We start from the raw sequence: 17626 nt of genomic DNA on the forward strand, positions 1-17626 counted from the left end.
ACTCCAAAAGGCCTGAGTTTTGCTCTCCTACTTCAGGTAGAAGTCACGACTTTTGAAGGAGTGATTCCTCCTATAGCAGCACTTCACCGGCGCCTGAACTTGTTTATAAAAATTACCAGATTGTAAAAACCATCATGGTTGGGCCAGGTATAGAGCTGGAATAGCCACATACTTGGGAACAGAGGAGACTGCTAAAAATACAAGGCCCGTGTGAATACTACACAGAGGATTTAAGAAGCTCACAGTGAAACCCCACTCTCTCAGAGGCTCAGTTTCAGGCAAAATAGCTGGGGCTTCCTGCAGAGGCTGATTAGTTCTGGCTTCTACGCAGAGCCTGTATTCTCCCTAATGGCAAAATGAGACTGGAGGGCAGGCATGGAGGAAGGAACCTACATTACAGATATGGTGAGGTAGCCAGACTTTGCTCTGTCATCTTGAGGCCACAAAATGTCACTTTTGCAGTCATTGACTCTCTTGACAGAAAAGGCCATAAAACAATTTTGGAACCCTTTATTATAAAATTACTCAAAGGTGGGCATAGTGGCACATGCCTGTGAACCTAGCACCTTGGGAGGCTGAGGCAGGAGGGCTGCAAGTTCAAGTCATGTCTGGGCAATTTAATGAGATCTTATCTCAAAGTAAAAAATTTTAAAAAAAGGCCTGAGGATGCAGCCTCTGGGTTTGATTCCCAGTACCAAAGAAATACAAATAAAAATTTAAAAATAAAATTACTCAAGACAAGCACATACAGTCTCCCTGCTTATGGGCAAGAGAGGGAGAAAGGGCCCAGGTCAGGGACGCCCCCTGCGTCTCTCCCTCTGGTTCACGTCCCCCCCACACACAGCAGCCGGATTGGTTCCCCATCGCTGACACCACGACGACCGATGACTGTGTGTGGGAGACACAACCCTCTTTGTCTCACAGGCTCCGCTCTTAAAGGAAGGGTTGAGGTGAAGCTAAAACATCGGCTCAGGCGGCATCGGCCAAATTCAGTAAGGTCGGAGGTCACATGTCCACAGACTGTCTGCCCTGGGTCCTGTTGCTGCTGCACTTGGATCGCCCGTCAAAGTGAGGGCCAGGCACGCGGGTCCTTTCATCCGACGTTTCCCTGGCCTCCCGCCTGCCGCGCAGCTTGCAGAAGGGGCTCCCTGGAACCGGTCACAGGGTCTCTCCCTCCTGTAAGCCCCTCTCCGCATGTTCCGGTGGCAAAGCCGCCGGGTTCGGCGGCGGCTGGGCTGGCCCCGCGATGGCGCTAGTCGCGCACCTCTGCGTACTCCTTGCGCGCCCAGAGCAGGCGCGGATGGTGGATCTCCGCCCGCCTGCCGATCTCCGGACTCCAGCAGAACTCGGGCGACAGCACCTTGGCGGGCTTGTACAGCCAGAAGAACTTATTGAGGTGGCTCTCGTCGTGCCAGCGCGCCTCGAGGCCGCGCGCGCGGTCCAGCCGCAGGCCCTGCGCGCAGTGCGCCGTCAGCCTGCGCAGCGCCGCCACGCTGCCCCCGAACACGGCCGCGTGGTAGTAGAAGTCGCCCTCGTGCCGCGCCAGCGCAGCGGCCGAGCGCGCGTCCCGCTCAAAGGGCAGCAGCCACCGCGGCCAGCGGTAGTGCCAGGCGTGCAGCTGAGCCACTGAGTCGGCCAGCACCTCGGGCCCGAAGGAGCCAGTAAAATGCTGGTCCACGTCCATGCACAGCACGAACTGCGCCTCGCGGCCCAGCCGGCCGCCCAGCGCCTCATGCAGCGTGCGCATGCGCGCCATGGACACATCCTGCCAGCGCCGCTCGCGCACCACGAACTCCACGCGCAGCTGGCGGCCGGGGCCCAGCGCCAAGCGGGGCACGGCGGCCGGCTGCTCGGTGAACACGTAGTAGACCACACGCTGGCCCACCATGAAGTGCTTCTCTGCCGACTCCAGGAAGCGTTTCAGGTACTTCTCCAGGTACCTGCCGGGTGAGCGCTTCCAAAGTCAGGCTGGTTGGCCACCCCGCCCCTTGCCACCCCCCCATCTGAGTCCTGCCCACCCTAATCTGCGGAAGTCCAGAAACCTCAGCCTGACCTAGAACCGCTGAACCGTGGTGTGCCTGCAACGTGTTTGCCGCTCTTGCCCTGAAGAGAGGGGGCGCTGTGTGCCAACCCCTGGACGTGAGCTTTGCTCTGACTGCCCCGGTCCCTGCGGTACCAAGACAGCAAACCTGCTGGACCTTGATGGCTGGCAGCTTGTGCCCCTTTTCCACGCTGAGCCTTTGTATAAGCGGTCCCGGGATGTGAGGAGACCCAGGCTAGCTGCGTGGAGAGGCTGGGTAGAGGGAGAAGCGCCCCACTGGTCCTCAGCATTTATTCTACCCCTTGAGACCCAGACATTTGGGAGCAGCAAGGGGGCCTTTCTGAGGAGCCTCCTCTGAATTCCTGACACTCAAAATGGTACTGGAAGAATAATCAGTCATTTTATGCCTGTAATCCCAGCACTCTGGAGACTGAGGCAGGAGGATCACTGCAAGTTCGAAGCCAGCCTGGGCTACAAAGTGAGTTCAAGGCCAGCCTGAACTGTATAGTGAAATCCTGTCTCAAAAAGACAAAAAAAAAAAAAAAAAAGATTAATCAGAATAATCAGTCATTTTAAATGACTGAGTTTGTAGTAATTCTCATAGATAACCAGAGTGCTTGGAAAATTCTATTACTAGACGTTTAGATACTAGTATGTCAAAATGCCAAATATTTTGAACATCTTTTCTGTAGTTCTAAGCCAACATGTATTATTTCATTTAAAGAGCTCTAGTTAGTTGTGCAAGCATATATAACTGGTAAATGGTAGATGTAGGATTGGTAGATGTAGGATTGAACCTAGCTTGTCACTGGAGTCTGGGCCTTTTCCTCTGTTCCTGGTAGAACTGTGGGAAATGGGAATTGGAGATCTTGGAGACCTCGGCATCACAGGGGCTTGGAACTCAGGACTTCAGGATCCTGGGACTTCAGTTCCTCAAGACTGAAGCCCCTAGGGCTGGTGCAGGAACACTCCTTGGCATCCTTAGTGGAAGTGGGGGGACTGAGGTCCTGGGAAAGGTCAGAGTTCAAGTGGCACAGTAGCTCTGCCCACCTGTCTATGGATCAGCTCTTGGTCTTGTTTGTCCCCTTGCTTCTGAGTTACCCTCCTGGCATTTTTCCCCTACTAGAGTGTCAGGGACAGAGTTGAGAAGCCTTGAACAGTTGTCTGAGGTATCTGGCGACAAAACTTCTCCAGCCTTTCAGATGTATTTTCCTGGGTGGAGAGGAAGCCTTCACTACCTTCCACAGCAGACTGTCCCAGCACTAGAAACACGCCCTTTATTGCCCAGGACGATACGCTCTGTGCCTTAGGGTCATAGGTCTGATTGCCACTCCTAGCCAAGAGTCTTTTTTGCATTGCCTCTGGAAGGTGGCCACTTACCCTGGACCCTCCTCCTATCCACAGTGGGGAGGTCAGTGCCCCTGCCATTTCTTCTCTGCCCACCCCTCTCCATACTTAGAGCCCCATCCATTGCCTAGGCCTTTCAGTTCCTTACTGACCTCCTCTCTTGCAGTGATTCTATCCTCCACCTCCTCAGTCACTTGCTTCTGTGGCCACTCCCTTGTCTTGGTATCATCAGTGTCCTGCAGCCCCACTCACATCACTGTGTGATCCCCTCGCTCTTTCAGCTCACTTACTCTGCTCCCACCCAGCAAGTCCTCTAACCCTGCCACTTCTCAGGACCTGCCACCTCCCATCCTCCTTTACCCAGCTCGGATTCCCTCCCTTGCAAACCCTTTCTGCTTCCTAGTCCCTCTCCCTTCACCAGATTCCCAGGCACACCCTCACCACTCCCACTCTGTGCCTGTGGCTAGGCTGCTGCCCTCCAGCGGACACCTTATTCCCTTTGTCTACCCATTTGCTTTCCCCGTTTTCTTCCCACTCTCACCTGAGAAACTCCATCACTTCCTCACCACAAATCTAGTGGACCAGCCCCGACCCCTAGGCAGACTTCTTCGAGGACACAGCCCTGAGCCCCTGGTGTCTAGGCAGGAAGGGCAGGGAGAGGGCGCTCTTGTGTTCGCTCCCCTTGGGTGTCTGGGAGGAGGGGCACAGCCTGTAGCTGCGCTTTGGGATCCTGTGGTCCAGGGGGACAGGCTGTCAGACATCCCTGCACACATGCTTGCTCCTCCTACGCTCTGTCTGGATAGCACCACAGCTTTCCCCAGGCCTTACCTGCCTACCGCGAAGACAGTCAGCCCAATGGTGAGGTTCTGCCGTCTAACCTCTCGCTGGGCTATGTCAGGGTCGAAGGTGCCATCCCAAATAATGGGGGCCTTCCAGGAGGTACAGGTCAGGACGTCAGGCCGGTTCCTGGCCAGGGCAGGGATGGAGAGACAGCTCTATTCACCCACCCACTCAGTGCATGCACACTGCCACCTCTCCAGTGCTAGGCCTTAGGTACCCACGTTGGACCAGTCCCTGCCTCTAAAAGCTCCTAGCTCAGAACCAAGTCAGAGAGTTAGAGGACGAGGAGACATGTGACCTGGTGGGACCCTGGGGCTGTTGGGTGCAGGAGCTGCATCTGTGGGGTGCAAATGGGGAGGGCAGGGACATGGGCAGAGCTTTCTAGGTTTGTGGGAGGACTGGTAGTTTCTTACCAGAGTCGAAGATCACCTGTGAAGTTGTCTTTCAGCAGGGCCATTGTGGCTGAAGGGCAGACATCAAGGGGGATCAGGAGTTCCAGATTCCTGTGGAGTGGGGCCAGCAATAAGGGCACACTCAGAAGGGACAGCCTGTGAAGACACTTGCCTGGGTTGAGCTAGCCACCTACTCCATCCCTTGAGGAAGCACTCGGGAAGATCCACCTGAACTGTGACCACGTGGTCCCACCTCAGGTGCTGGGGCAAGGAGGCTGTACCTGACAGGGAACCAGTACAGGAGCAGGACTAAGAGGCCAAGTGCACACACAGTCATCTGCCAGAAGATTCTCTTTCTCACCCTGGGGGGAAAGGGCATTGGTAACTCACTTACGTATACATACATACACACACACAGGACAGATCATTTACATGCTATTAGTGCTTCATTTTATTTGTTGTTTTTAAGTGAGAACGCACCCTGTTCACATGGTACAGAGATTCAAAGGGATGAAAGAGTATATAGGCAGAAAGTCTTCGCTGCTCCTCCTCATGGAGGCAGCCAGTGTGATGTTTCTTACGTGTCTTCCAGAGCACATATAAATGTGGTAGCAAGTGTGCTTTTCCTCTTTCTCTTGCACTCCTGCAGATGGCAGCACAATGGGTATACATTCTGCACCCTGCATATCTTGCTGTTATATCTTCAAGATAATTCCACCTTTGTACTTCAACTCCTCACCCTTTTGCCCAGCTGCCTAATATGCTATGGGTTGGAGGTGGCATGATTTCCCTAACCAGGGCTTGTCTGTGTAGCACTGAGCTTGTCTTTGGACAGCAGTGCTGCAGGGCATGACCTTGGGCAGGTTTGGAGGACAGCATCCTTAGGGGTTGGAGCGCTTAGCCTGGGTGAGGGGAAGGCTGACCCTGGGCAGGAGGAGAGGCCAGAAGAGGCTATAGGGGAGTTTGAGGCTTGGTAGCTGGGAGTAAAGAGATAAGTTGCTGGACTGGGTACGATCAGAAACTGCGTGTCCATAGTGGCCAAAGTTCAGGCTAGGCTGGAGTTCCTTCCCCTGGGCTCAGTGGCCCCATTCCTGGCTTAGAGAGGTGGGCCGTGGGATTTATCTACAATAGGTTGTTTTTCAGGAAGGTCCCTACATGTTGCAGGTCTCCTAGAGAGAAGCGAAGACCACAGACACTGGGCCCAGATCCCCACATCTGAATCCCAGCTCTGCCACTTCTAAGCTGTCTGACCTCAGGCAGGGCCTGCACGTCAGCCTCCTCATCTGTAAGATGGGTGCCCGGAGTACTGTCCACAGAGGCCGTCATAGACTGTGAGTTAACATGGGCCTTGTACATTGTAATAGCTGGCAGAACTTTAGCTGATGGTAATTCTTCTTCTTAACAGACCCTCATGATCCCCTGGAAACCTCCTAGCTCCACTCCCTGCGCTGTAAATGCTTCCAAACTCTGGCTTCCTCTGGTCTCTTTCAAGAAGGCTACTGGGATCAGACCCTCAGGCCCCTGCCTTTCCTGGTTTTCCACTTCTTGCTTCCTGACAGGACGTGTCTAGGAGCAGCTATGAGAACCACCTTGCAGTTGTGTTTGCATCTACCCGGACACCATCTGAGACCCGGCACCTCTTTCTGTTCACTTGGCCATGCCAGAAATCTGTGTGCACTTTGCACTCGGACCATTCTCCTGTACCCACTGTCTGCTTTCCGTCCCCATGTTGGGTTGAGTTGGCTTCTTTGGTCTCTGCTCACCTCCTGTTCCTCCCCAGAGCTCCCACAGGGACCCTGCCCGGCACATCTGTCACCAGGACCACTGCCACAGAACCTTCCTTAGTTCATTCATTCCCTATGCACCCTCTGAGTCAACTCATAAGCTGTCACTTCCCTTGCCAGTGTTTATGTCATACCAACAGGTAAATCCTCAAAGAAAAAATATATGTAGTAGGCAAATATATGGAAAAACATTCATCCTTCCTAGTAACCAGAGACATACAAATTAGAACAAGGTGGCAAGTTTTGCCTAGAAAATCAGCACTTTAAGAAAACAATGAAAACAGCCAAGCTGCTTGCATAGAGGCAGATAGGCTCACTAGCGAGAGTGTGAATTAGGAGGGTAACTTTGGAAAGCTGGAATCGAAAGCTTTTAATGTTCATCCCCTTTGATTCAGTAACGCCAGTCTCTGGGAGCCTGTTCGTAGGCAGTGATCTTCAGTATAGAAGGTTTATACATCAGGATACACTTCCGCTTCCAGTCAGTTGTGCATGCACACACAAGTGCAGTATAAGGGGGAGATGAGGGGCAGGTCAAGGATTGGGAGGTAGGTGAGCAGACCTGTCTCCAGGGTGTGGAACCAGAAGACGTGGGTACAGTGGGAGAAGCGGGATGAGGAATGGGTCCCATGACAGACCAGGAACAGTGAGTGTCGTGAGTAGGGTGCACACTGGTGTTAGGAGGTCAAGCTGTAGGGTGGCACCAGAGCCTTGGTGTACAGGGAGGAGGTGCCCTCTAAGGTAGGACCTGAAGGATGAGAGATATGCAGGCAAAGGAGGCAGTGAGGGGGAAGGGCAGCCCGTGAGGCCAGGTGAGCACAGGTGAGGAGGTTAGAGGCTTGGCAGGTAGACAGCACTGGGGAGGAGTAGAGTGCTTTGAGCTGAGGCTGTAGAAGTCAGGGCCACCTCTCCATGGGCCATGGGGAGCCCCGGATGGTTTCCTCCAGGGTGTTCCACAGTCAGATTTTCACTTGGAGAAAAAAAGTACTTGTGCTGGACTGTTGAGCCTGGATGTGGTGGGCTGGGAGGGAGGGTGTGGTTGAAGGTAGAAAGGTAAGTTAGGGGTAAGACTGCTACCGGCGGCAGGAAGCAGGGTGCTGGTGATACAGTAGGAAGGTTAGGTGTTAGGCCGTGAGGGCTGTAGAGGAAGAGGAATGGGCCTGACTTGGCTGTTGACTGGAGGGATAGTGCTGAGGGGCTGGGAAAGGAGAAGTGGTCTGCTTGTCTGGTTGAGGGTAGGAGCTGGAGCCCTGAAGGCAGGCAGGCTTAGGAGAGAGTGCTGGATTCGCCAGGAGGGGCACAAGGGACAGGAGGCCAGAGCCCTGGCACAGAGAGCTGAGTGGGAATAGGAGAGGCTGAGTGTTAAATGTGTGAGAAGTGTGTGTGTGTGTGTGTAGGTGACTCTCCCGAGAGGAAAATACTACGTGGAGGACAGAGAGGATGGTAACTGGAGGAGAGGAGGGGCTAGAAATGGGTGTTTTGGACCCAAGGGAGACCGGCTTGCTGACTGCTGCCTGGGAGACATCCACAGAGAAGTGTCGGAAGTCCCAGAGACAGACAGTGTCTGAGCCAGTCAGGTGTAACTGGAAACGGTCTCGGTGTCCAGCCAGAGGGCCCTGCTGAATAAACTTGTCACCAAGCCTTCACAGTCACATGCAAAAATGCTGACTCACATGCCAAAGGAGAAAAGGATCAAAAAGCAATGTGCACCATGGTGAGAATTAACAAGAATGAAAGACATGCGCCAGTGAGTGAAAGGAAAGACCTAAGTGTTTGTACGATAGGATTCCACCAGAGAGTTTTCTCCTTTATTTTTCTTTCCAGTGAGTGTAATGTACTTACTTAAATTGCTGTTTTAATGAAGGAAAAATGAAGAGAAAATAATTTGCAGAAAGAGTTACTCTGTGGTTTCCTGTTGACTGAAAGATCAAGTCCACATCTCTTAGCGCTGCCTAAGGAGCCTTCTCAATGTGTTCCAACTTTAGCGCTCACCCTACGCCCACTCCCCTTGCTTGCCTGCAGGCGTGGGTACTCCACAGTGGACTGTCCAACCGTGCTCTTGTAGCATTGCTGAAAAAGACAAGGGAATATGAACAACCTCTGTTCATTGGATCAATGCATTAAGCATATCTATGTAGCGGAGGGCAACATGGCCACTAAGGATGACGCAGATGTAGTTGTGCCAGAGTGTCCAGGAAAGGGTATTAGGCGAAGAAGGAGTAACAGCCCCCTTAGAGACAGATGTCATATCTGTGAGGGGGAGCTCCTGTGCCCATGCTCTTAAGGCATGTGTATCCATGCCCTGTAATTATGTAATCAAATGTGAGCCGCCTAGGTAACTTAAGGTAACTTAAGATTTTATATCAGCTGATTTTATATCAGCCACATTAACATGTTCCTGCCAGCTTGAACCACTGGGGGTACAAATGGATCTAATCACTTTTATGGTCTTTTTACTAGTAAAATTTAATCAGAGATGCCTTTAAGCAAGACATACAAATTACATCAGAGCAACCTGGCCGTAAGACATATGAATTACGGCCCCATCATGAATGTGTTAAAAAAGTAAAAAGGAATAGGTGAGATTGATCTTAACCTTTAGCGGGGAAAGTATTGGAGATTGAACCCAGGACTTTCACACCAAGCTACATCCCCAGCCCTTTTTAAATTTTAATTTTGAGACAGGGTTTCACCAAATCACTAAATTACACAGACTAGGCTCAAGCTTGAGATCCTCCCCCATCAAGCCTCTCAGAGTGCTGAAATTATAGGTGTGCTGCCCTACTACCACTGGCATATGTTAACCCGGCATAGCCGAAATGGCACACACCTGTGCACCTGTCCTCCTGGCCTTTTGCCGTGTTTGGTCCTGTACAATGAGCATGTATTCCTTCTGTTAACTCATTGTGTACCTCCCATTGTGTCAGTCATGCCCGCTCCCAGCTGTCCACATCCGGCCCTCCGGCAGAGCCTGCTTGCTTTGCCAACCGCCCTGCTTCTGCTCTTGTCCCCTACAGTCCATTCATATGCCACATGCATCTCTTCTTCAAAGCCTTCTGACCACTTCTCGCTTCTCTTAGAGTAGGCTCCGTGCTTGTTACTCTGGCCTTTGCCCACCTCTCCAGTCATATCCCATCCTGTCACTCTTGTCCTTGTCTGCTGGCGCTGCTCACCCAACCTCCCAGCACTGCCTGTTACTGGAGCTCAGTTCTCCGCACCTCCTCTTTCACCATGTGGCTTTTCTGCTGGTGACTGCAGCCCAGCTCTCTTGCTGAACACTGGGCTCAGGTGTCATGTCCCTAGAGAGCCGTGTCCACCTGGTTGTGCCACAGATGCCTCAAACTCAGCGCCTCTCATGCTGCAGTTTGCATCCCTTCCCCCAAACCTGTCTCATCATGTGGATCGTGTGACCCTTTGTCCCGCCACAGTGGCTTAATCATCAGTTTCTATTGCGGCTACTTCCTTTTTAGTACCTGAGCCCTCCCTCCTGCCCACACCCACTGTTCTGTTTGTCACTCCTTGTCTTATGTGGATTCTGGCAACAGCTTCCTAACCTGCCCCCAGTCTCTAATTTTTTCTTTCTCCCTTTCTCCCTTCCTTCCTTCCATCTATCCTTCCTTCCTTCCTTCCTTCCTTCCTTCCTTCCTTCCTTCCTTCCTTCTTTCCTTCCTTCCTCCCTTCCTCCCTTCCTCCCTTCCTCCCTTCCTCCATCTCTGTCTTTCTTTTTGACATAGGGTCTCACTATATAGTTCAGGCTGGCCTGGACTCACTGTGTAGCCAAGGCTGGCCTCCAACTTACAACGATCCTCCTGCCTCAGCCTCCTGAGTGCTGGGATTACAGGCATGCACCACCATGCCCTGCTTTCTTAATTATTAAGTTTATTGGTACAATTTAGCTATACATAATGATCATATTCATCACAGGGAATTTTACCTGTACATGAGATATCTTTTTTTATTTTGTGGAAAAAAGGTAAAACAAAATTTCGTAACAAAATAATAGGAGAATAACAATAGTTAATACATTACATGTTACCGTCTTTATAGTAGTTGCTCAGGGTACAAGATATGGACATAAAAATTTCTCCAATCGATATTAGCACAAACCTTCCTTTTTAATGAACTGAGAGACACTAATAGTATAACTGCCTTGCATTTCCCCCCTTTTCCCTACTATCCTTTCCCCTTTCACCTGTCCTAGTTGTTTTCCTTTTGAACCATTTCTTCACATTTCACAATATCGATTGTACATTTTAGATTTTATTTCCTCTTTGTTTTTCACACTGTACATGAGATACCTTGATTCCTCTTTTTTCCCATTCTCTTCCCTTCTCTTCACCACTCTTCCCTCTCCTCCTTATAAAGCTTTGTTTCCATTTTATCCTTTTTCTTGTTTTTCTCCTTCCTTCATTTCCCTCTCTAAAAGGAGAGTTCCCTTTCCTTTTGAACAGTTTCTTCCTATTTCACTATATCCATCATACATTTCTGTTCTTATTTACACTTTCACTTTCTCACACAAGAGAGACAATGGGATATTTCCATGGTGTCTGATTTATTTTACTTAAGAGAATGGCCTCAGGGTCCATCCATTTAGCTATAAATGTGTCCAGTTGATCATTCCTTATGGCTGAGTAGTATTCCATTGTATAAAAAAAACCCACATCTTTTTTATCCAGTCATCAGTTCCTAGTCTCAATTCTGTGCCCTCTGTCATGATGTCACTTAAGCTTACATGACTGTGTCTCCCCAACCTTTGTCCAGGTCATTTTTCCCATCCTCTCATCATAATTCCCTCCTCCCTCCTTTATGAAGCCTCTTTGAAGTCTCCCCACCCGACCCTGTCCCCAAAGTGCTCTTCTGAACCTTTGCCCAAGCCCTGGGTAGCTCTTGCAATCTACGAGTTGACTGCCCACCGGGCTGTGAGTCTGTTCGGTAAGACCTTGCACTCTTCGTGCCAAATCCCACAGCCGGCTCCTAACTGGTCGTATTAATGATCATGTGTTTGGTAAATGAACCAAGGTGTAAAGAGAATGCTGTGACTTCACTCTTTCCCAAACTCCCTTTGCTTAAAACTCCACTGTCTTCAAGATTTGGGCCATTAATCACAAACACTTAATTGAGCCGAACCTTCTGCCCGTGTTGCTGAAATCTGACCACAGCCCCTAGCAAGAGGAGATGGACTCATCTCCACCTTGTGAGTGAGGAGACTGAGGCGCGGGAAGATTAAGGCATCTGCTCAGGGTCACAGGCTGGTAAGTGGTGGGCTGCGCCTTGAGTTTAGGTCTGACTCTAGAGCAGGGCCTCTGGTGCGGCATTTGGGTGCGTACGGCCTGGCCCCAGCCCAGCGCTGGGTTCCTGGCTGCTCCCAAGGTTCTTGCTGGTGTTTCTCTTGCTGTTCACTGCAGACTCCTGGAGGGTGGGCAGTGGCTGTGCTTTTCTGGCCTCCAGAAGCCAGTCTGGACTGGCAGCTGGCAAGACTGGCTGCGGTTCAGGGGTAGAGAAAAGCTAGCTACTTCTTTCTGCCCTTAGCGGCTCTGCTTTCTCAGCCGGTGTTCCCCCTCCCCCATAGGGTAGGCAAGCCAGCGTTTATCTTGGGCATTGAGTCTCAGCCAGGGCAGCCAGGCGGAGCAGGCTGAGTGGCCCAGGTGAGCTCAGTCAGGTGAGGGAGGGTGCTGGGTCCCAGGCCAGCTCTTTCCATGTGTCCCACATCCCATCCAGGACCCTTATCCATGGAGGCGCTGCCTGACCCACTACCCCACATTCCTTGGTCCAGTACTTTCACAAGGACCTGTCTGCCAGTTCCACCTGCAGGTGGTTAAGCCTTACCTGTGCCGTGCTCCTTTTGCTTTCAAAAGGGTACAGATCAGCTATTAGTCCTCAAGGAGGTGCAGGTCCCGGACAGTCAGTCTCATGGGGATGGAGAGCTCAGGAGGGGGCAGCGCATGCCCTGGGGCTTCACTCTCTGCCTTACCAAGGCAGTCTATCCCCCTCACCCCCCCACACTTCAGGGGCTGCACGACCTACTAGGGTGCGGTTCCTGTCCTTCACATGGGCCATTTTTGTCACCTCCCTAGGACCTGTGGCTCCACTGCCTCTTGGTGGTCTACTGTTCGGCCCACCAGACAAGACCTTAGATCAGCTGTCCTTCCCCTTCTCTCCATCCACTCGCCCTAGCAGTGCCCCCACTCACCTGAGTCCCTCCTTGAGGGCCATAGGAAGAAGCCAGTGGAACAGCCTGCCACTCTTTCTCTGTTCAGTCAGGGAAGAAATGACCTGCTTCCAGTGGTGGTGACTGGAACAAAGCAGCTCCTTCCTGCCCCTCATCTCAGGAACCACACCCACAAAAACAAGCAGAGGACTGCCCGGCAAGGCCACTGCTGGGGGTGGGGCCTAGTGGAGGAAGCTGGGCCCCCCAGCCAATCAGCAGGAAGGGGTGGATCTGAATTGCCCAGAACCTGAGCTTTGTATTGATTTCTTTCCTCCACAATGGCCTTTGAGCTCTTCAGGTGTTTCTGAAAGTGCCCAGGCTAGGGTGTGTCATTCCTACTCAGAGAAAGTATGGCTCCAGAGAGTCCCAACTGGAGCAGAAGAGCACTGGATGGACACGATGACCTTGGGCAACTCACTGCTCCTCAGTGACGTGGGGTACGTCCACCACGACAGTGTGAGCTGGTTAAGATCAGGGCTGTGCAAGAGTTTTGTGCAGCTCACACTGGGCAAGTTTTTCAAAAGTGTAAGTGGCAGCTGGGCGTGGTGGCGCACACCTATAATCCCAGCACTAGGCTGAGGCAGGAGGATCACTGTGAGTTGGAGGTCAGACTAAACTACATAGTGAGACCCTGTCTCAAAAAAGAAAAATAACAACAAGAAAGTGCAAGTGGTATCCACCAGAGTCAACAGTTAAGTTTTGTGGAGCATGATCAAGATTTTAAAAGTAGGAAGAGGGAAATATGTATTTAAAGACATGCCCTTCAAACTTGCAGTAGGTTGGGACCTGTCACCCGAAGTGGAAAAATAACATGAGTATTCACTGTACAAGTCACTCCCTCATATTCACCATATTTTTAATAGTTTCGGTTCCCTCCCTCTTCATCACACACTTAGAACAAAGCTTGGGTGGGGCCTGGTTTTCATTTTTTCCCACATAAGGAGATTTGGGTCCAGAAAAAGAAGAGACCTGCCCAGAGCGCCAGGCACCGCCATAGTCCTTAGCGAGAGCAGCACAGGAAGACGCCCTTGCTTCCCCCACACCCCGCAGGGCTCTCTACCCAGGCAGCCTCCCTCAGGACACCTGGCTTGCCAGGCCTTGGTCCCATGGGTGATAGATTAGTTTCTCCTTCCCCTGGTGGTAGTTAAATTTTAACATGTTCTTTAGAAAGGAGTTACCAAGATCTAGGTACTGGTCCTCAAAATTATGCCTCATCTTTCTTTCCTGAGAGCTTCTTTTCCAATACAGGTGGGGCAAGGTATAGAAACCCACATTCTTAACAGTTGCTTAAATGAAACCCTACCCAAGAGAGGCAGCTGCCTCCTCTCTATCCCGTGAGGCGGGTACAGGTTTTGCTTCACGCCAGAGGACACGCTCATCTTCAGCACAGCGTCTGGGCCCAGTGCACAGCCCACCCCAGCCACTGCAGCTCACAACGCACCCAGCCCAGCTGGCTGGGACCCGCCCACCTGCACTTCCATGTCCCGGCAGTGCCCTTGCCATGCTGCTTTGGCCTGAGACGCCCTTCCTTCCCTTTTGTGTAAGGCTGAGGGTCACCTCCTATGTCCTAATCCTAAAAAATGCCTGGAAAATCTGTAAGTAAATCTATCCCAAGGGCTCTTCTGGACACTGGGCAGCTCCCCACCAAGGCATCTGTTGGAGGGTGGTAGAATCTGGGTTCTGGCCCACTGTTCCCCACCACGTGTCCCAGATGGGAATGGCGGGGAGGTGCTCTGGATCTTCCGTACGGGGAATGGGGCTGGGACACTTCCAATGACCCGGCCGCCAACTGTGAGGGATACACTGCTACCAGTTAAGGTGGCCATGCCTTGTCTTTACAGGTGAAAAGTAGCCACTCCAATCCAAAGAACAGGCATCTCTATAGGAGAAAGGCACAGAAGAGGCAGATTTTACAGATTTATTTTTAAAAAAACAAAACATTAAAAAAAGTCCTTCATTTCCAATCCTGCCTGGGGGTGTGGGTGGGGAATAGAACAAGCTGAGAATGATGCCCACCCCTTCCAGGGAGAGTTGGACTCTCCCCCAGGAGCTGGAGGACAGGGCAAGTGAGGGGCAGCCTTCACCCCCCTGCCCAGCCTCCTCCTCAGCCAGGTTAACTGCTGCTAGGAAGTTTTACAAGCAGAAAAACATGGGAGCCGGAGGTCAAAGGTTGCCTTCTTCACACATCCTGCCTCTGGCTGATCTCTCCCCTCGGCTCCTGGGCCCCACCCACGGGGCTGCTGGGGAAACAGGCAGGCTGTCCAGGAGGCTCCACCTGGCTCTGCCCCTGGGCTACACGCGCAGCCCACTGGCAGCTTCCTTAATGCTGCTTGTGAGACAGCAGGGCAGTCAGGGACATTACAGTGTGGGGAGGAGCTTCAGAGACCTCTTGGCATGTCTGGAGAGAAATCTAATCCCCACAGAGGCTGCCCTTCTTTTCTATTCCCCATCCTCAGGCCGAGTGGAGTCCAGGACAAAGCACTAAGTGGCTGTTTGCTACAAAACACCTGGAGATGCCACAGGGCAGCTCATGGCCTGTCAGTCCAGGCTCCCACACAGTCACACAGTCACACACACAGCGTTAAGGCGTCTATGCCAGCAGGCATGGCCAAAGTGGGTCCAGCTTCTCTCTCCACCTGCAGAAGGTATACGGGGAAGACCCCCCCGCTGCTGCCAGAACAGGCCAAAGGGGGAGAAGCTGGCACGGAAGGTTAACCAGGCCTGGAGAAGGAGGTGGGAAGGAGGAAGGCAAGGGCTTTCAAGGCCTCTACCCAGGCCTGCTGGCTGCCCTCGGAAGTAACCCAACTCACGTTGGGGAGCCCTGACCATAAACCCCCTGGAAAATGGGGGACAGAGAGAGGGGAAGAGAGCGGGGCTAGAGTATTGGGACTTTGGAGGAAGCCAGTGCTATCAATATTTACAAGCATAAAGCCCCATCTTCTATGCCCCCCGCCTCTCTGCGCCCCCAAAGAAATGAAAGGCCCCTGAGAGCCATTGAGGAGGTACCCGGACCTCCCCACCAGCCGCGCCCCTACAGAGAGGCCCTTCCCTCTGACTGGCCCCATCTCTGGGCCCCTCAGGAATGTCTATCTGGCTGTGCCCAGGCGGGAGCCCTGGGCCGCCCGGCTGCCCCGCCAGCCCTAGGAGTCCTTCAGCATGCTGATGCGCGCGTAGATCTTCAGGGCCGGCCCCAGCTTGATGTTCATGGCACTCATCAGGTGGTCCTCCTTGAGCAGCAGCAGGGCTTGCCCATCAATCTCCTGCGCACGGAATTCCTCTGCGATCTCCTGGCAGCCTGGGGGTGGCACCGAAGACAGCACCAGTTAAAGTGACAGCATTCATCTGTGGCAGCTAGCCGTATGGGCAGCCTCTTCTCTGAGGTTTATCCCTGAGGACAGCACTGCTGTTCTTATCTTGCAGCTTATCAGTGGCTAAGTGACTTACTCAAGGGAGTCCTGATCCAGACCTCTACCTCCTCAAACTGCACCGACCCAGGTGGCCAATAAGGTGGCATGGAAGTGACAGTGTGTGATTTCTAAGGTTGGCTCGTAAAGCATACAGTTCCTTTGGACTATTCCTTCGGATTACTTTTGAATAAGATGACCACCCTGCTAGACCTCTCTCTGGCAGCTCTCTGGAAAGGCCCACATGGACAGCAACTGAGGGCCCAAGTGCCATTGAGTGCTACTGAGCCACACAGGTCACTCGCACGAGGGAGCCACTTGCAAATGGGTCCTCCAGCTCCAAGCCTCTAGATGACTACAGTCCTGGATGACGTCACTGAGACCTTGTATGAATCCCTAAGCCAGAGCTGCTCAGCCGAGCCACTCCAGCTTCTTGCCCCATGGACCCCTGAGATAAGTGGTTACTGTTTAAAGTCACTAGATTTTACAGTAATCTATATCACAGCGATAACTAAAAAAGACGTTGATATCTGGAAGAGGGATGCTGTCATTAAAAAACTAAGTATGTGGGCGTGGCAGTGGGCAGCAGTTGGATGGATGTGAAGACATGTCAGTGAACAGCTAAGGTGCTTTGACACCACAAGCAAAAGCCTGAATGCCTTTGTGGCAGTGGCTGGGAAGCTTAAAGGAAATTAAAGAAATCACTATTGAAAGAATGGAGGAGACAGGAATTTCAGTTGTATCTTGTTAAACAGAATATTTAGCAATATTGCTGGTAACGTGCTGAGTTAAATGTACACAAGAAACTGAGTGAACTAGTTGAGAAGATTTCTTTTTTGCTTTTTTGGACAGGGTCTTGCTATGTAGTTCAGGCTGGCCTGGACTCACTGTGTAGCCCAGGCTGGCCTTGAACTTGTAGAGATCCTCCTGCCTCAGCCTCCTGAGTGCTGAGATTACAGGTGTGTGCTACCATACCCAGTTCTAGTTGAGAAGATTTTCAGGCAGAATGCTGAACGCATTGCGTAGCTTCTTTTTGCTGCTCAGAGTAAAAAAGGGAGAGCTGGGACTATAGGGTGGTCCATGCCTATAGTCCCAACACTCAGGAGTCTGAGGCAGGAAGATTGCTACAAGTTTGAAGCCAGCCTGGGCTACCTAATGAGTTTAAGGTCAGCCTACACTGCAGTGTGAGACCCTGTCTCCAACAAAAAAAGCAAAGTAAAAAAGGGAGAAGAGAAAGTGAAGGAGAAGCTATTTAACACAAAGGAGCCAGTATTTACTGGCTCTGGCTTCCCAGCTTCTCCAGATGAGAAATGATGCTGAAATTATGAAATGGTTTCTAGGCTAAGAACTAACCTAGGGAAAAGTCAACCCTTGGTTTTTGTGTCTGCCATGGCAGACTGTCCACATTTCCACCTGACTCCCTCACAGCCTACCCCAGGAGAGAAAAAGTCGACTTCATTACCACCTCTACATTTCACACAGGTCACCTGCCAATGGTGTTTAGAACTAAAGCTGTGGAATACCACTTAAGAGCATGTGTTCTGCACTACAGTATAACCTCTTAACGGCAGGGGCCTCATGGTTAGCAATCTCTGCATCCTACTTCCTGAGCC

The 17626-nt window shown here is 51.8% G+C and overlaps 2 protein-coding genes across 5 annotated transcripts in view; both read right to left on the reverse strand.

Moving 5' to 3' along the window:
• Window positions 1-661: 661 nt before the first annotated feature.
• On the reverse strand, window positions 662-13420 carry A3galt2 (alpha 1,3-galactosyltransferase 2). Of its 3 annotated transcripts, none has more exons than XM_013519537.1 (6): window positions 12592-13419; window positions 8244-8471; window positions 4902-4982; window positions 4642-4731; window positions 4217-4354; window positions 662-1940 (listed from the first exon to the last, which is right to left on the reverse strand). In XM_013519537.1, the coding sequence occupies exons 3-6, from the start codon at window positions 4955-4957 to the stop codon at window positions 1253-1255; spliced, it is 972 nt and encodes a 323-aa protein (XP_013374991.1). In that variant the 5' UTR covers window positions 4958-4982; window positions 8244-8471; window positions 12592-13419; the 3' UTR covers window positions 662-1252. The 3 variants fall into 3 exon arrangements, with proteins under 3 accessions (XP_013374991.1, XP_005395167.1, XP_013374990.1); XM_005395110.2 differs by having other exon boundaries at window positions 8418-8471; window positions 12592-13418; XM_013519536.1 differs by lacking the exon at window positions 4902-4982 and having other exon boundaries at window positions 8418-8471; window positions 12592-13420.
• Window positions 13421-14512: 1092 nt separating this feature from the next.
• Phc2 (polyhomeotic homolog 2 (Drosophila)) overlaps window positions 14513-17626 on the reverse strand; it is a 48283-nt gene continuing 45169 nt past the window's right edge. For both annotated transcript variants that reach the window (XM_013519535.1, XM_013519534.1), the window contains exon 14: window positions 14513-15904. In XM_013519535.1, the coding sequence (XP_013374989.1) occupies window positions 15750-15904 (155 nt within the window). In that variant the 3' untranslated portion in view covers window positions 14513-15749. The remainder of the gene's footprint in view (window positions 15905-17626) is intronic.

The sequence above is a fragment of the Chinchilla lanigera genome, unplaced genomic scaffold (genome assembly GCF_000276665.1).
Source record: "Chinchilla lanigera isolate Chin_1 unplaced genomic scaffold, ChiLan1.0 scaffold00051, whole genome shotgun sequence".
NCBI lineage: Eukaryota > Metazoa > Chordata > Mammalia > Rodentia > Chinchillidae > Chinchilla > Chinchilla lanigera.

Coding starts and splice junctions, on each gene's coding strand:
- A3galt2 (XM_005395110.2), bottom strand. CDS start 12,725: ATGAGGGGCAGGAAGGAGCTGCTTTGTTCCAGTCACCACCACTGGAAG. Junction 4,732..4,901: donor CTGTACTGGTTCCCTGTCAG/GTACAGCCTCCT, acceptor CCCACTCCACAG/GAATCTGGAACTCCTGATCC. Junction 4,355..4,641: donor ACAGGTGATCTTCGACTCTG/GTAAGAAACTAC, acceptor TGCCCTGGCCAG/GAACCGGCCTGACGTCCTGA.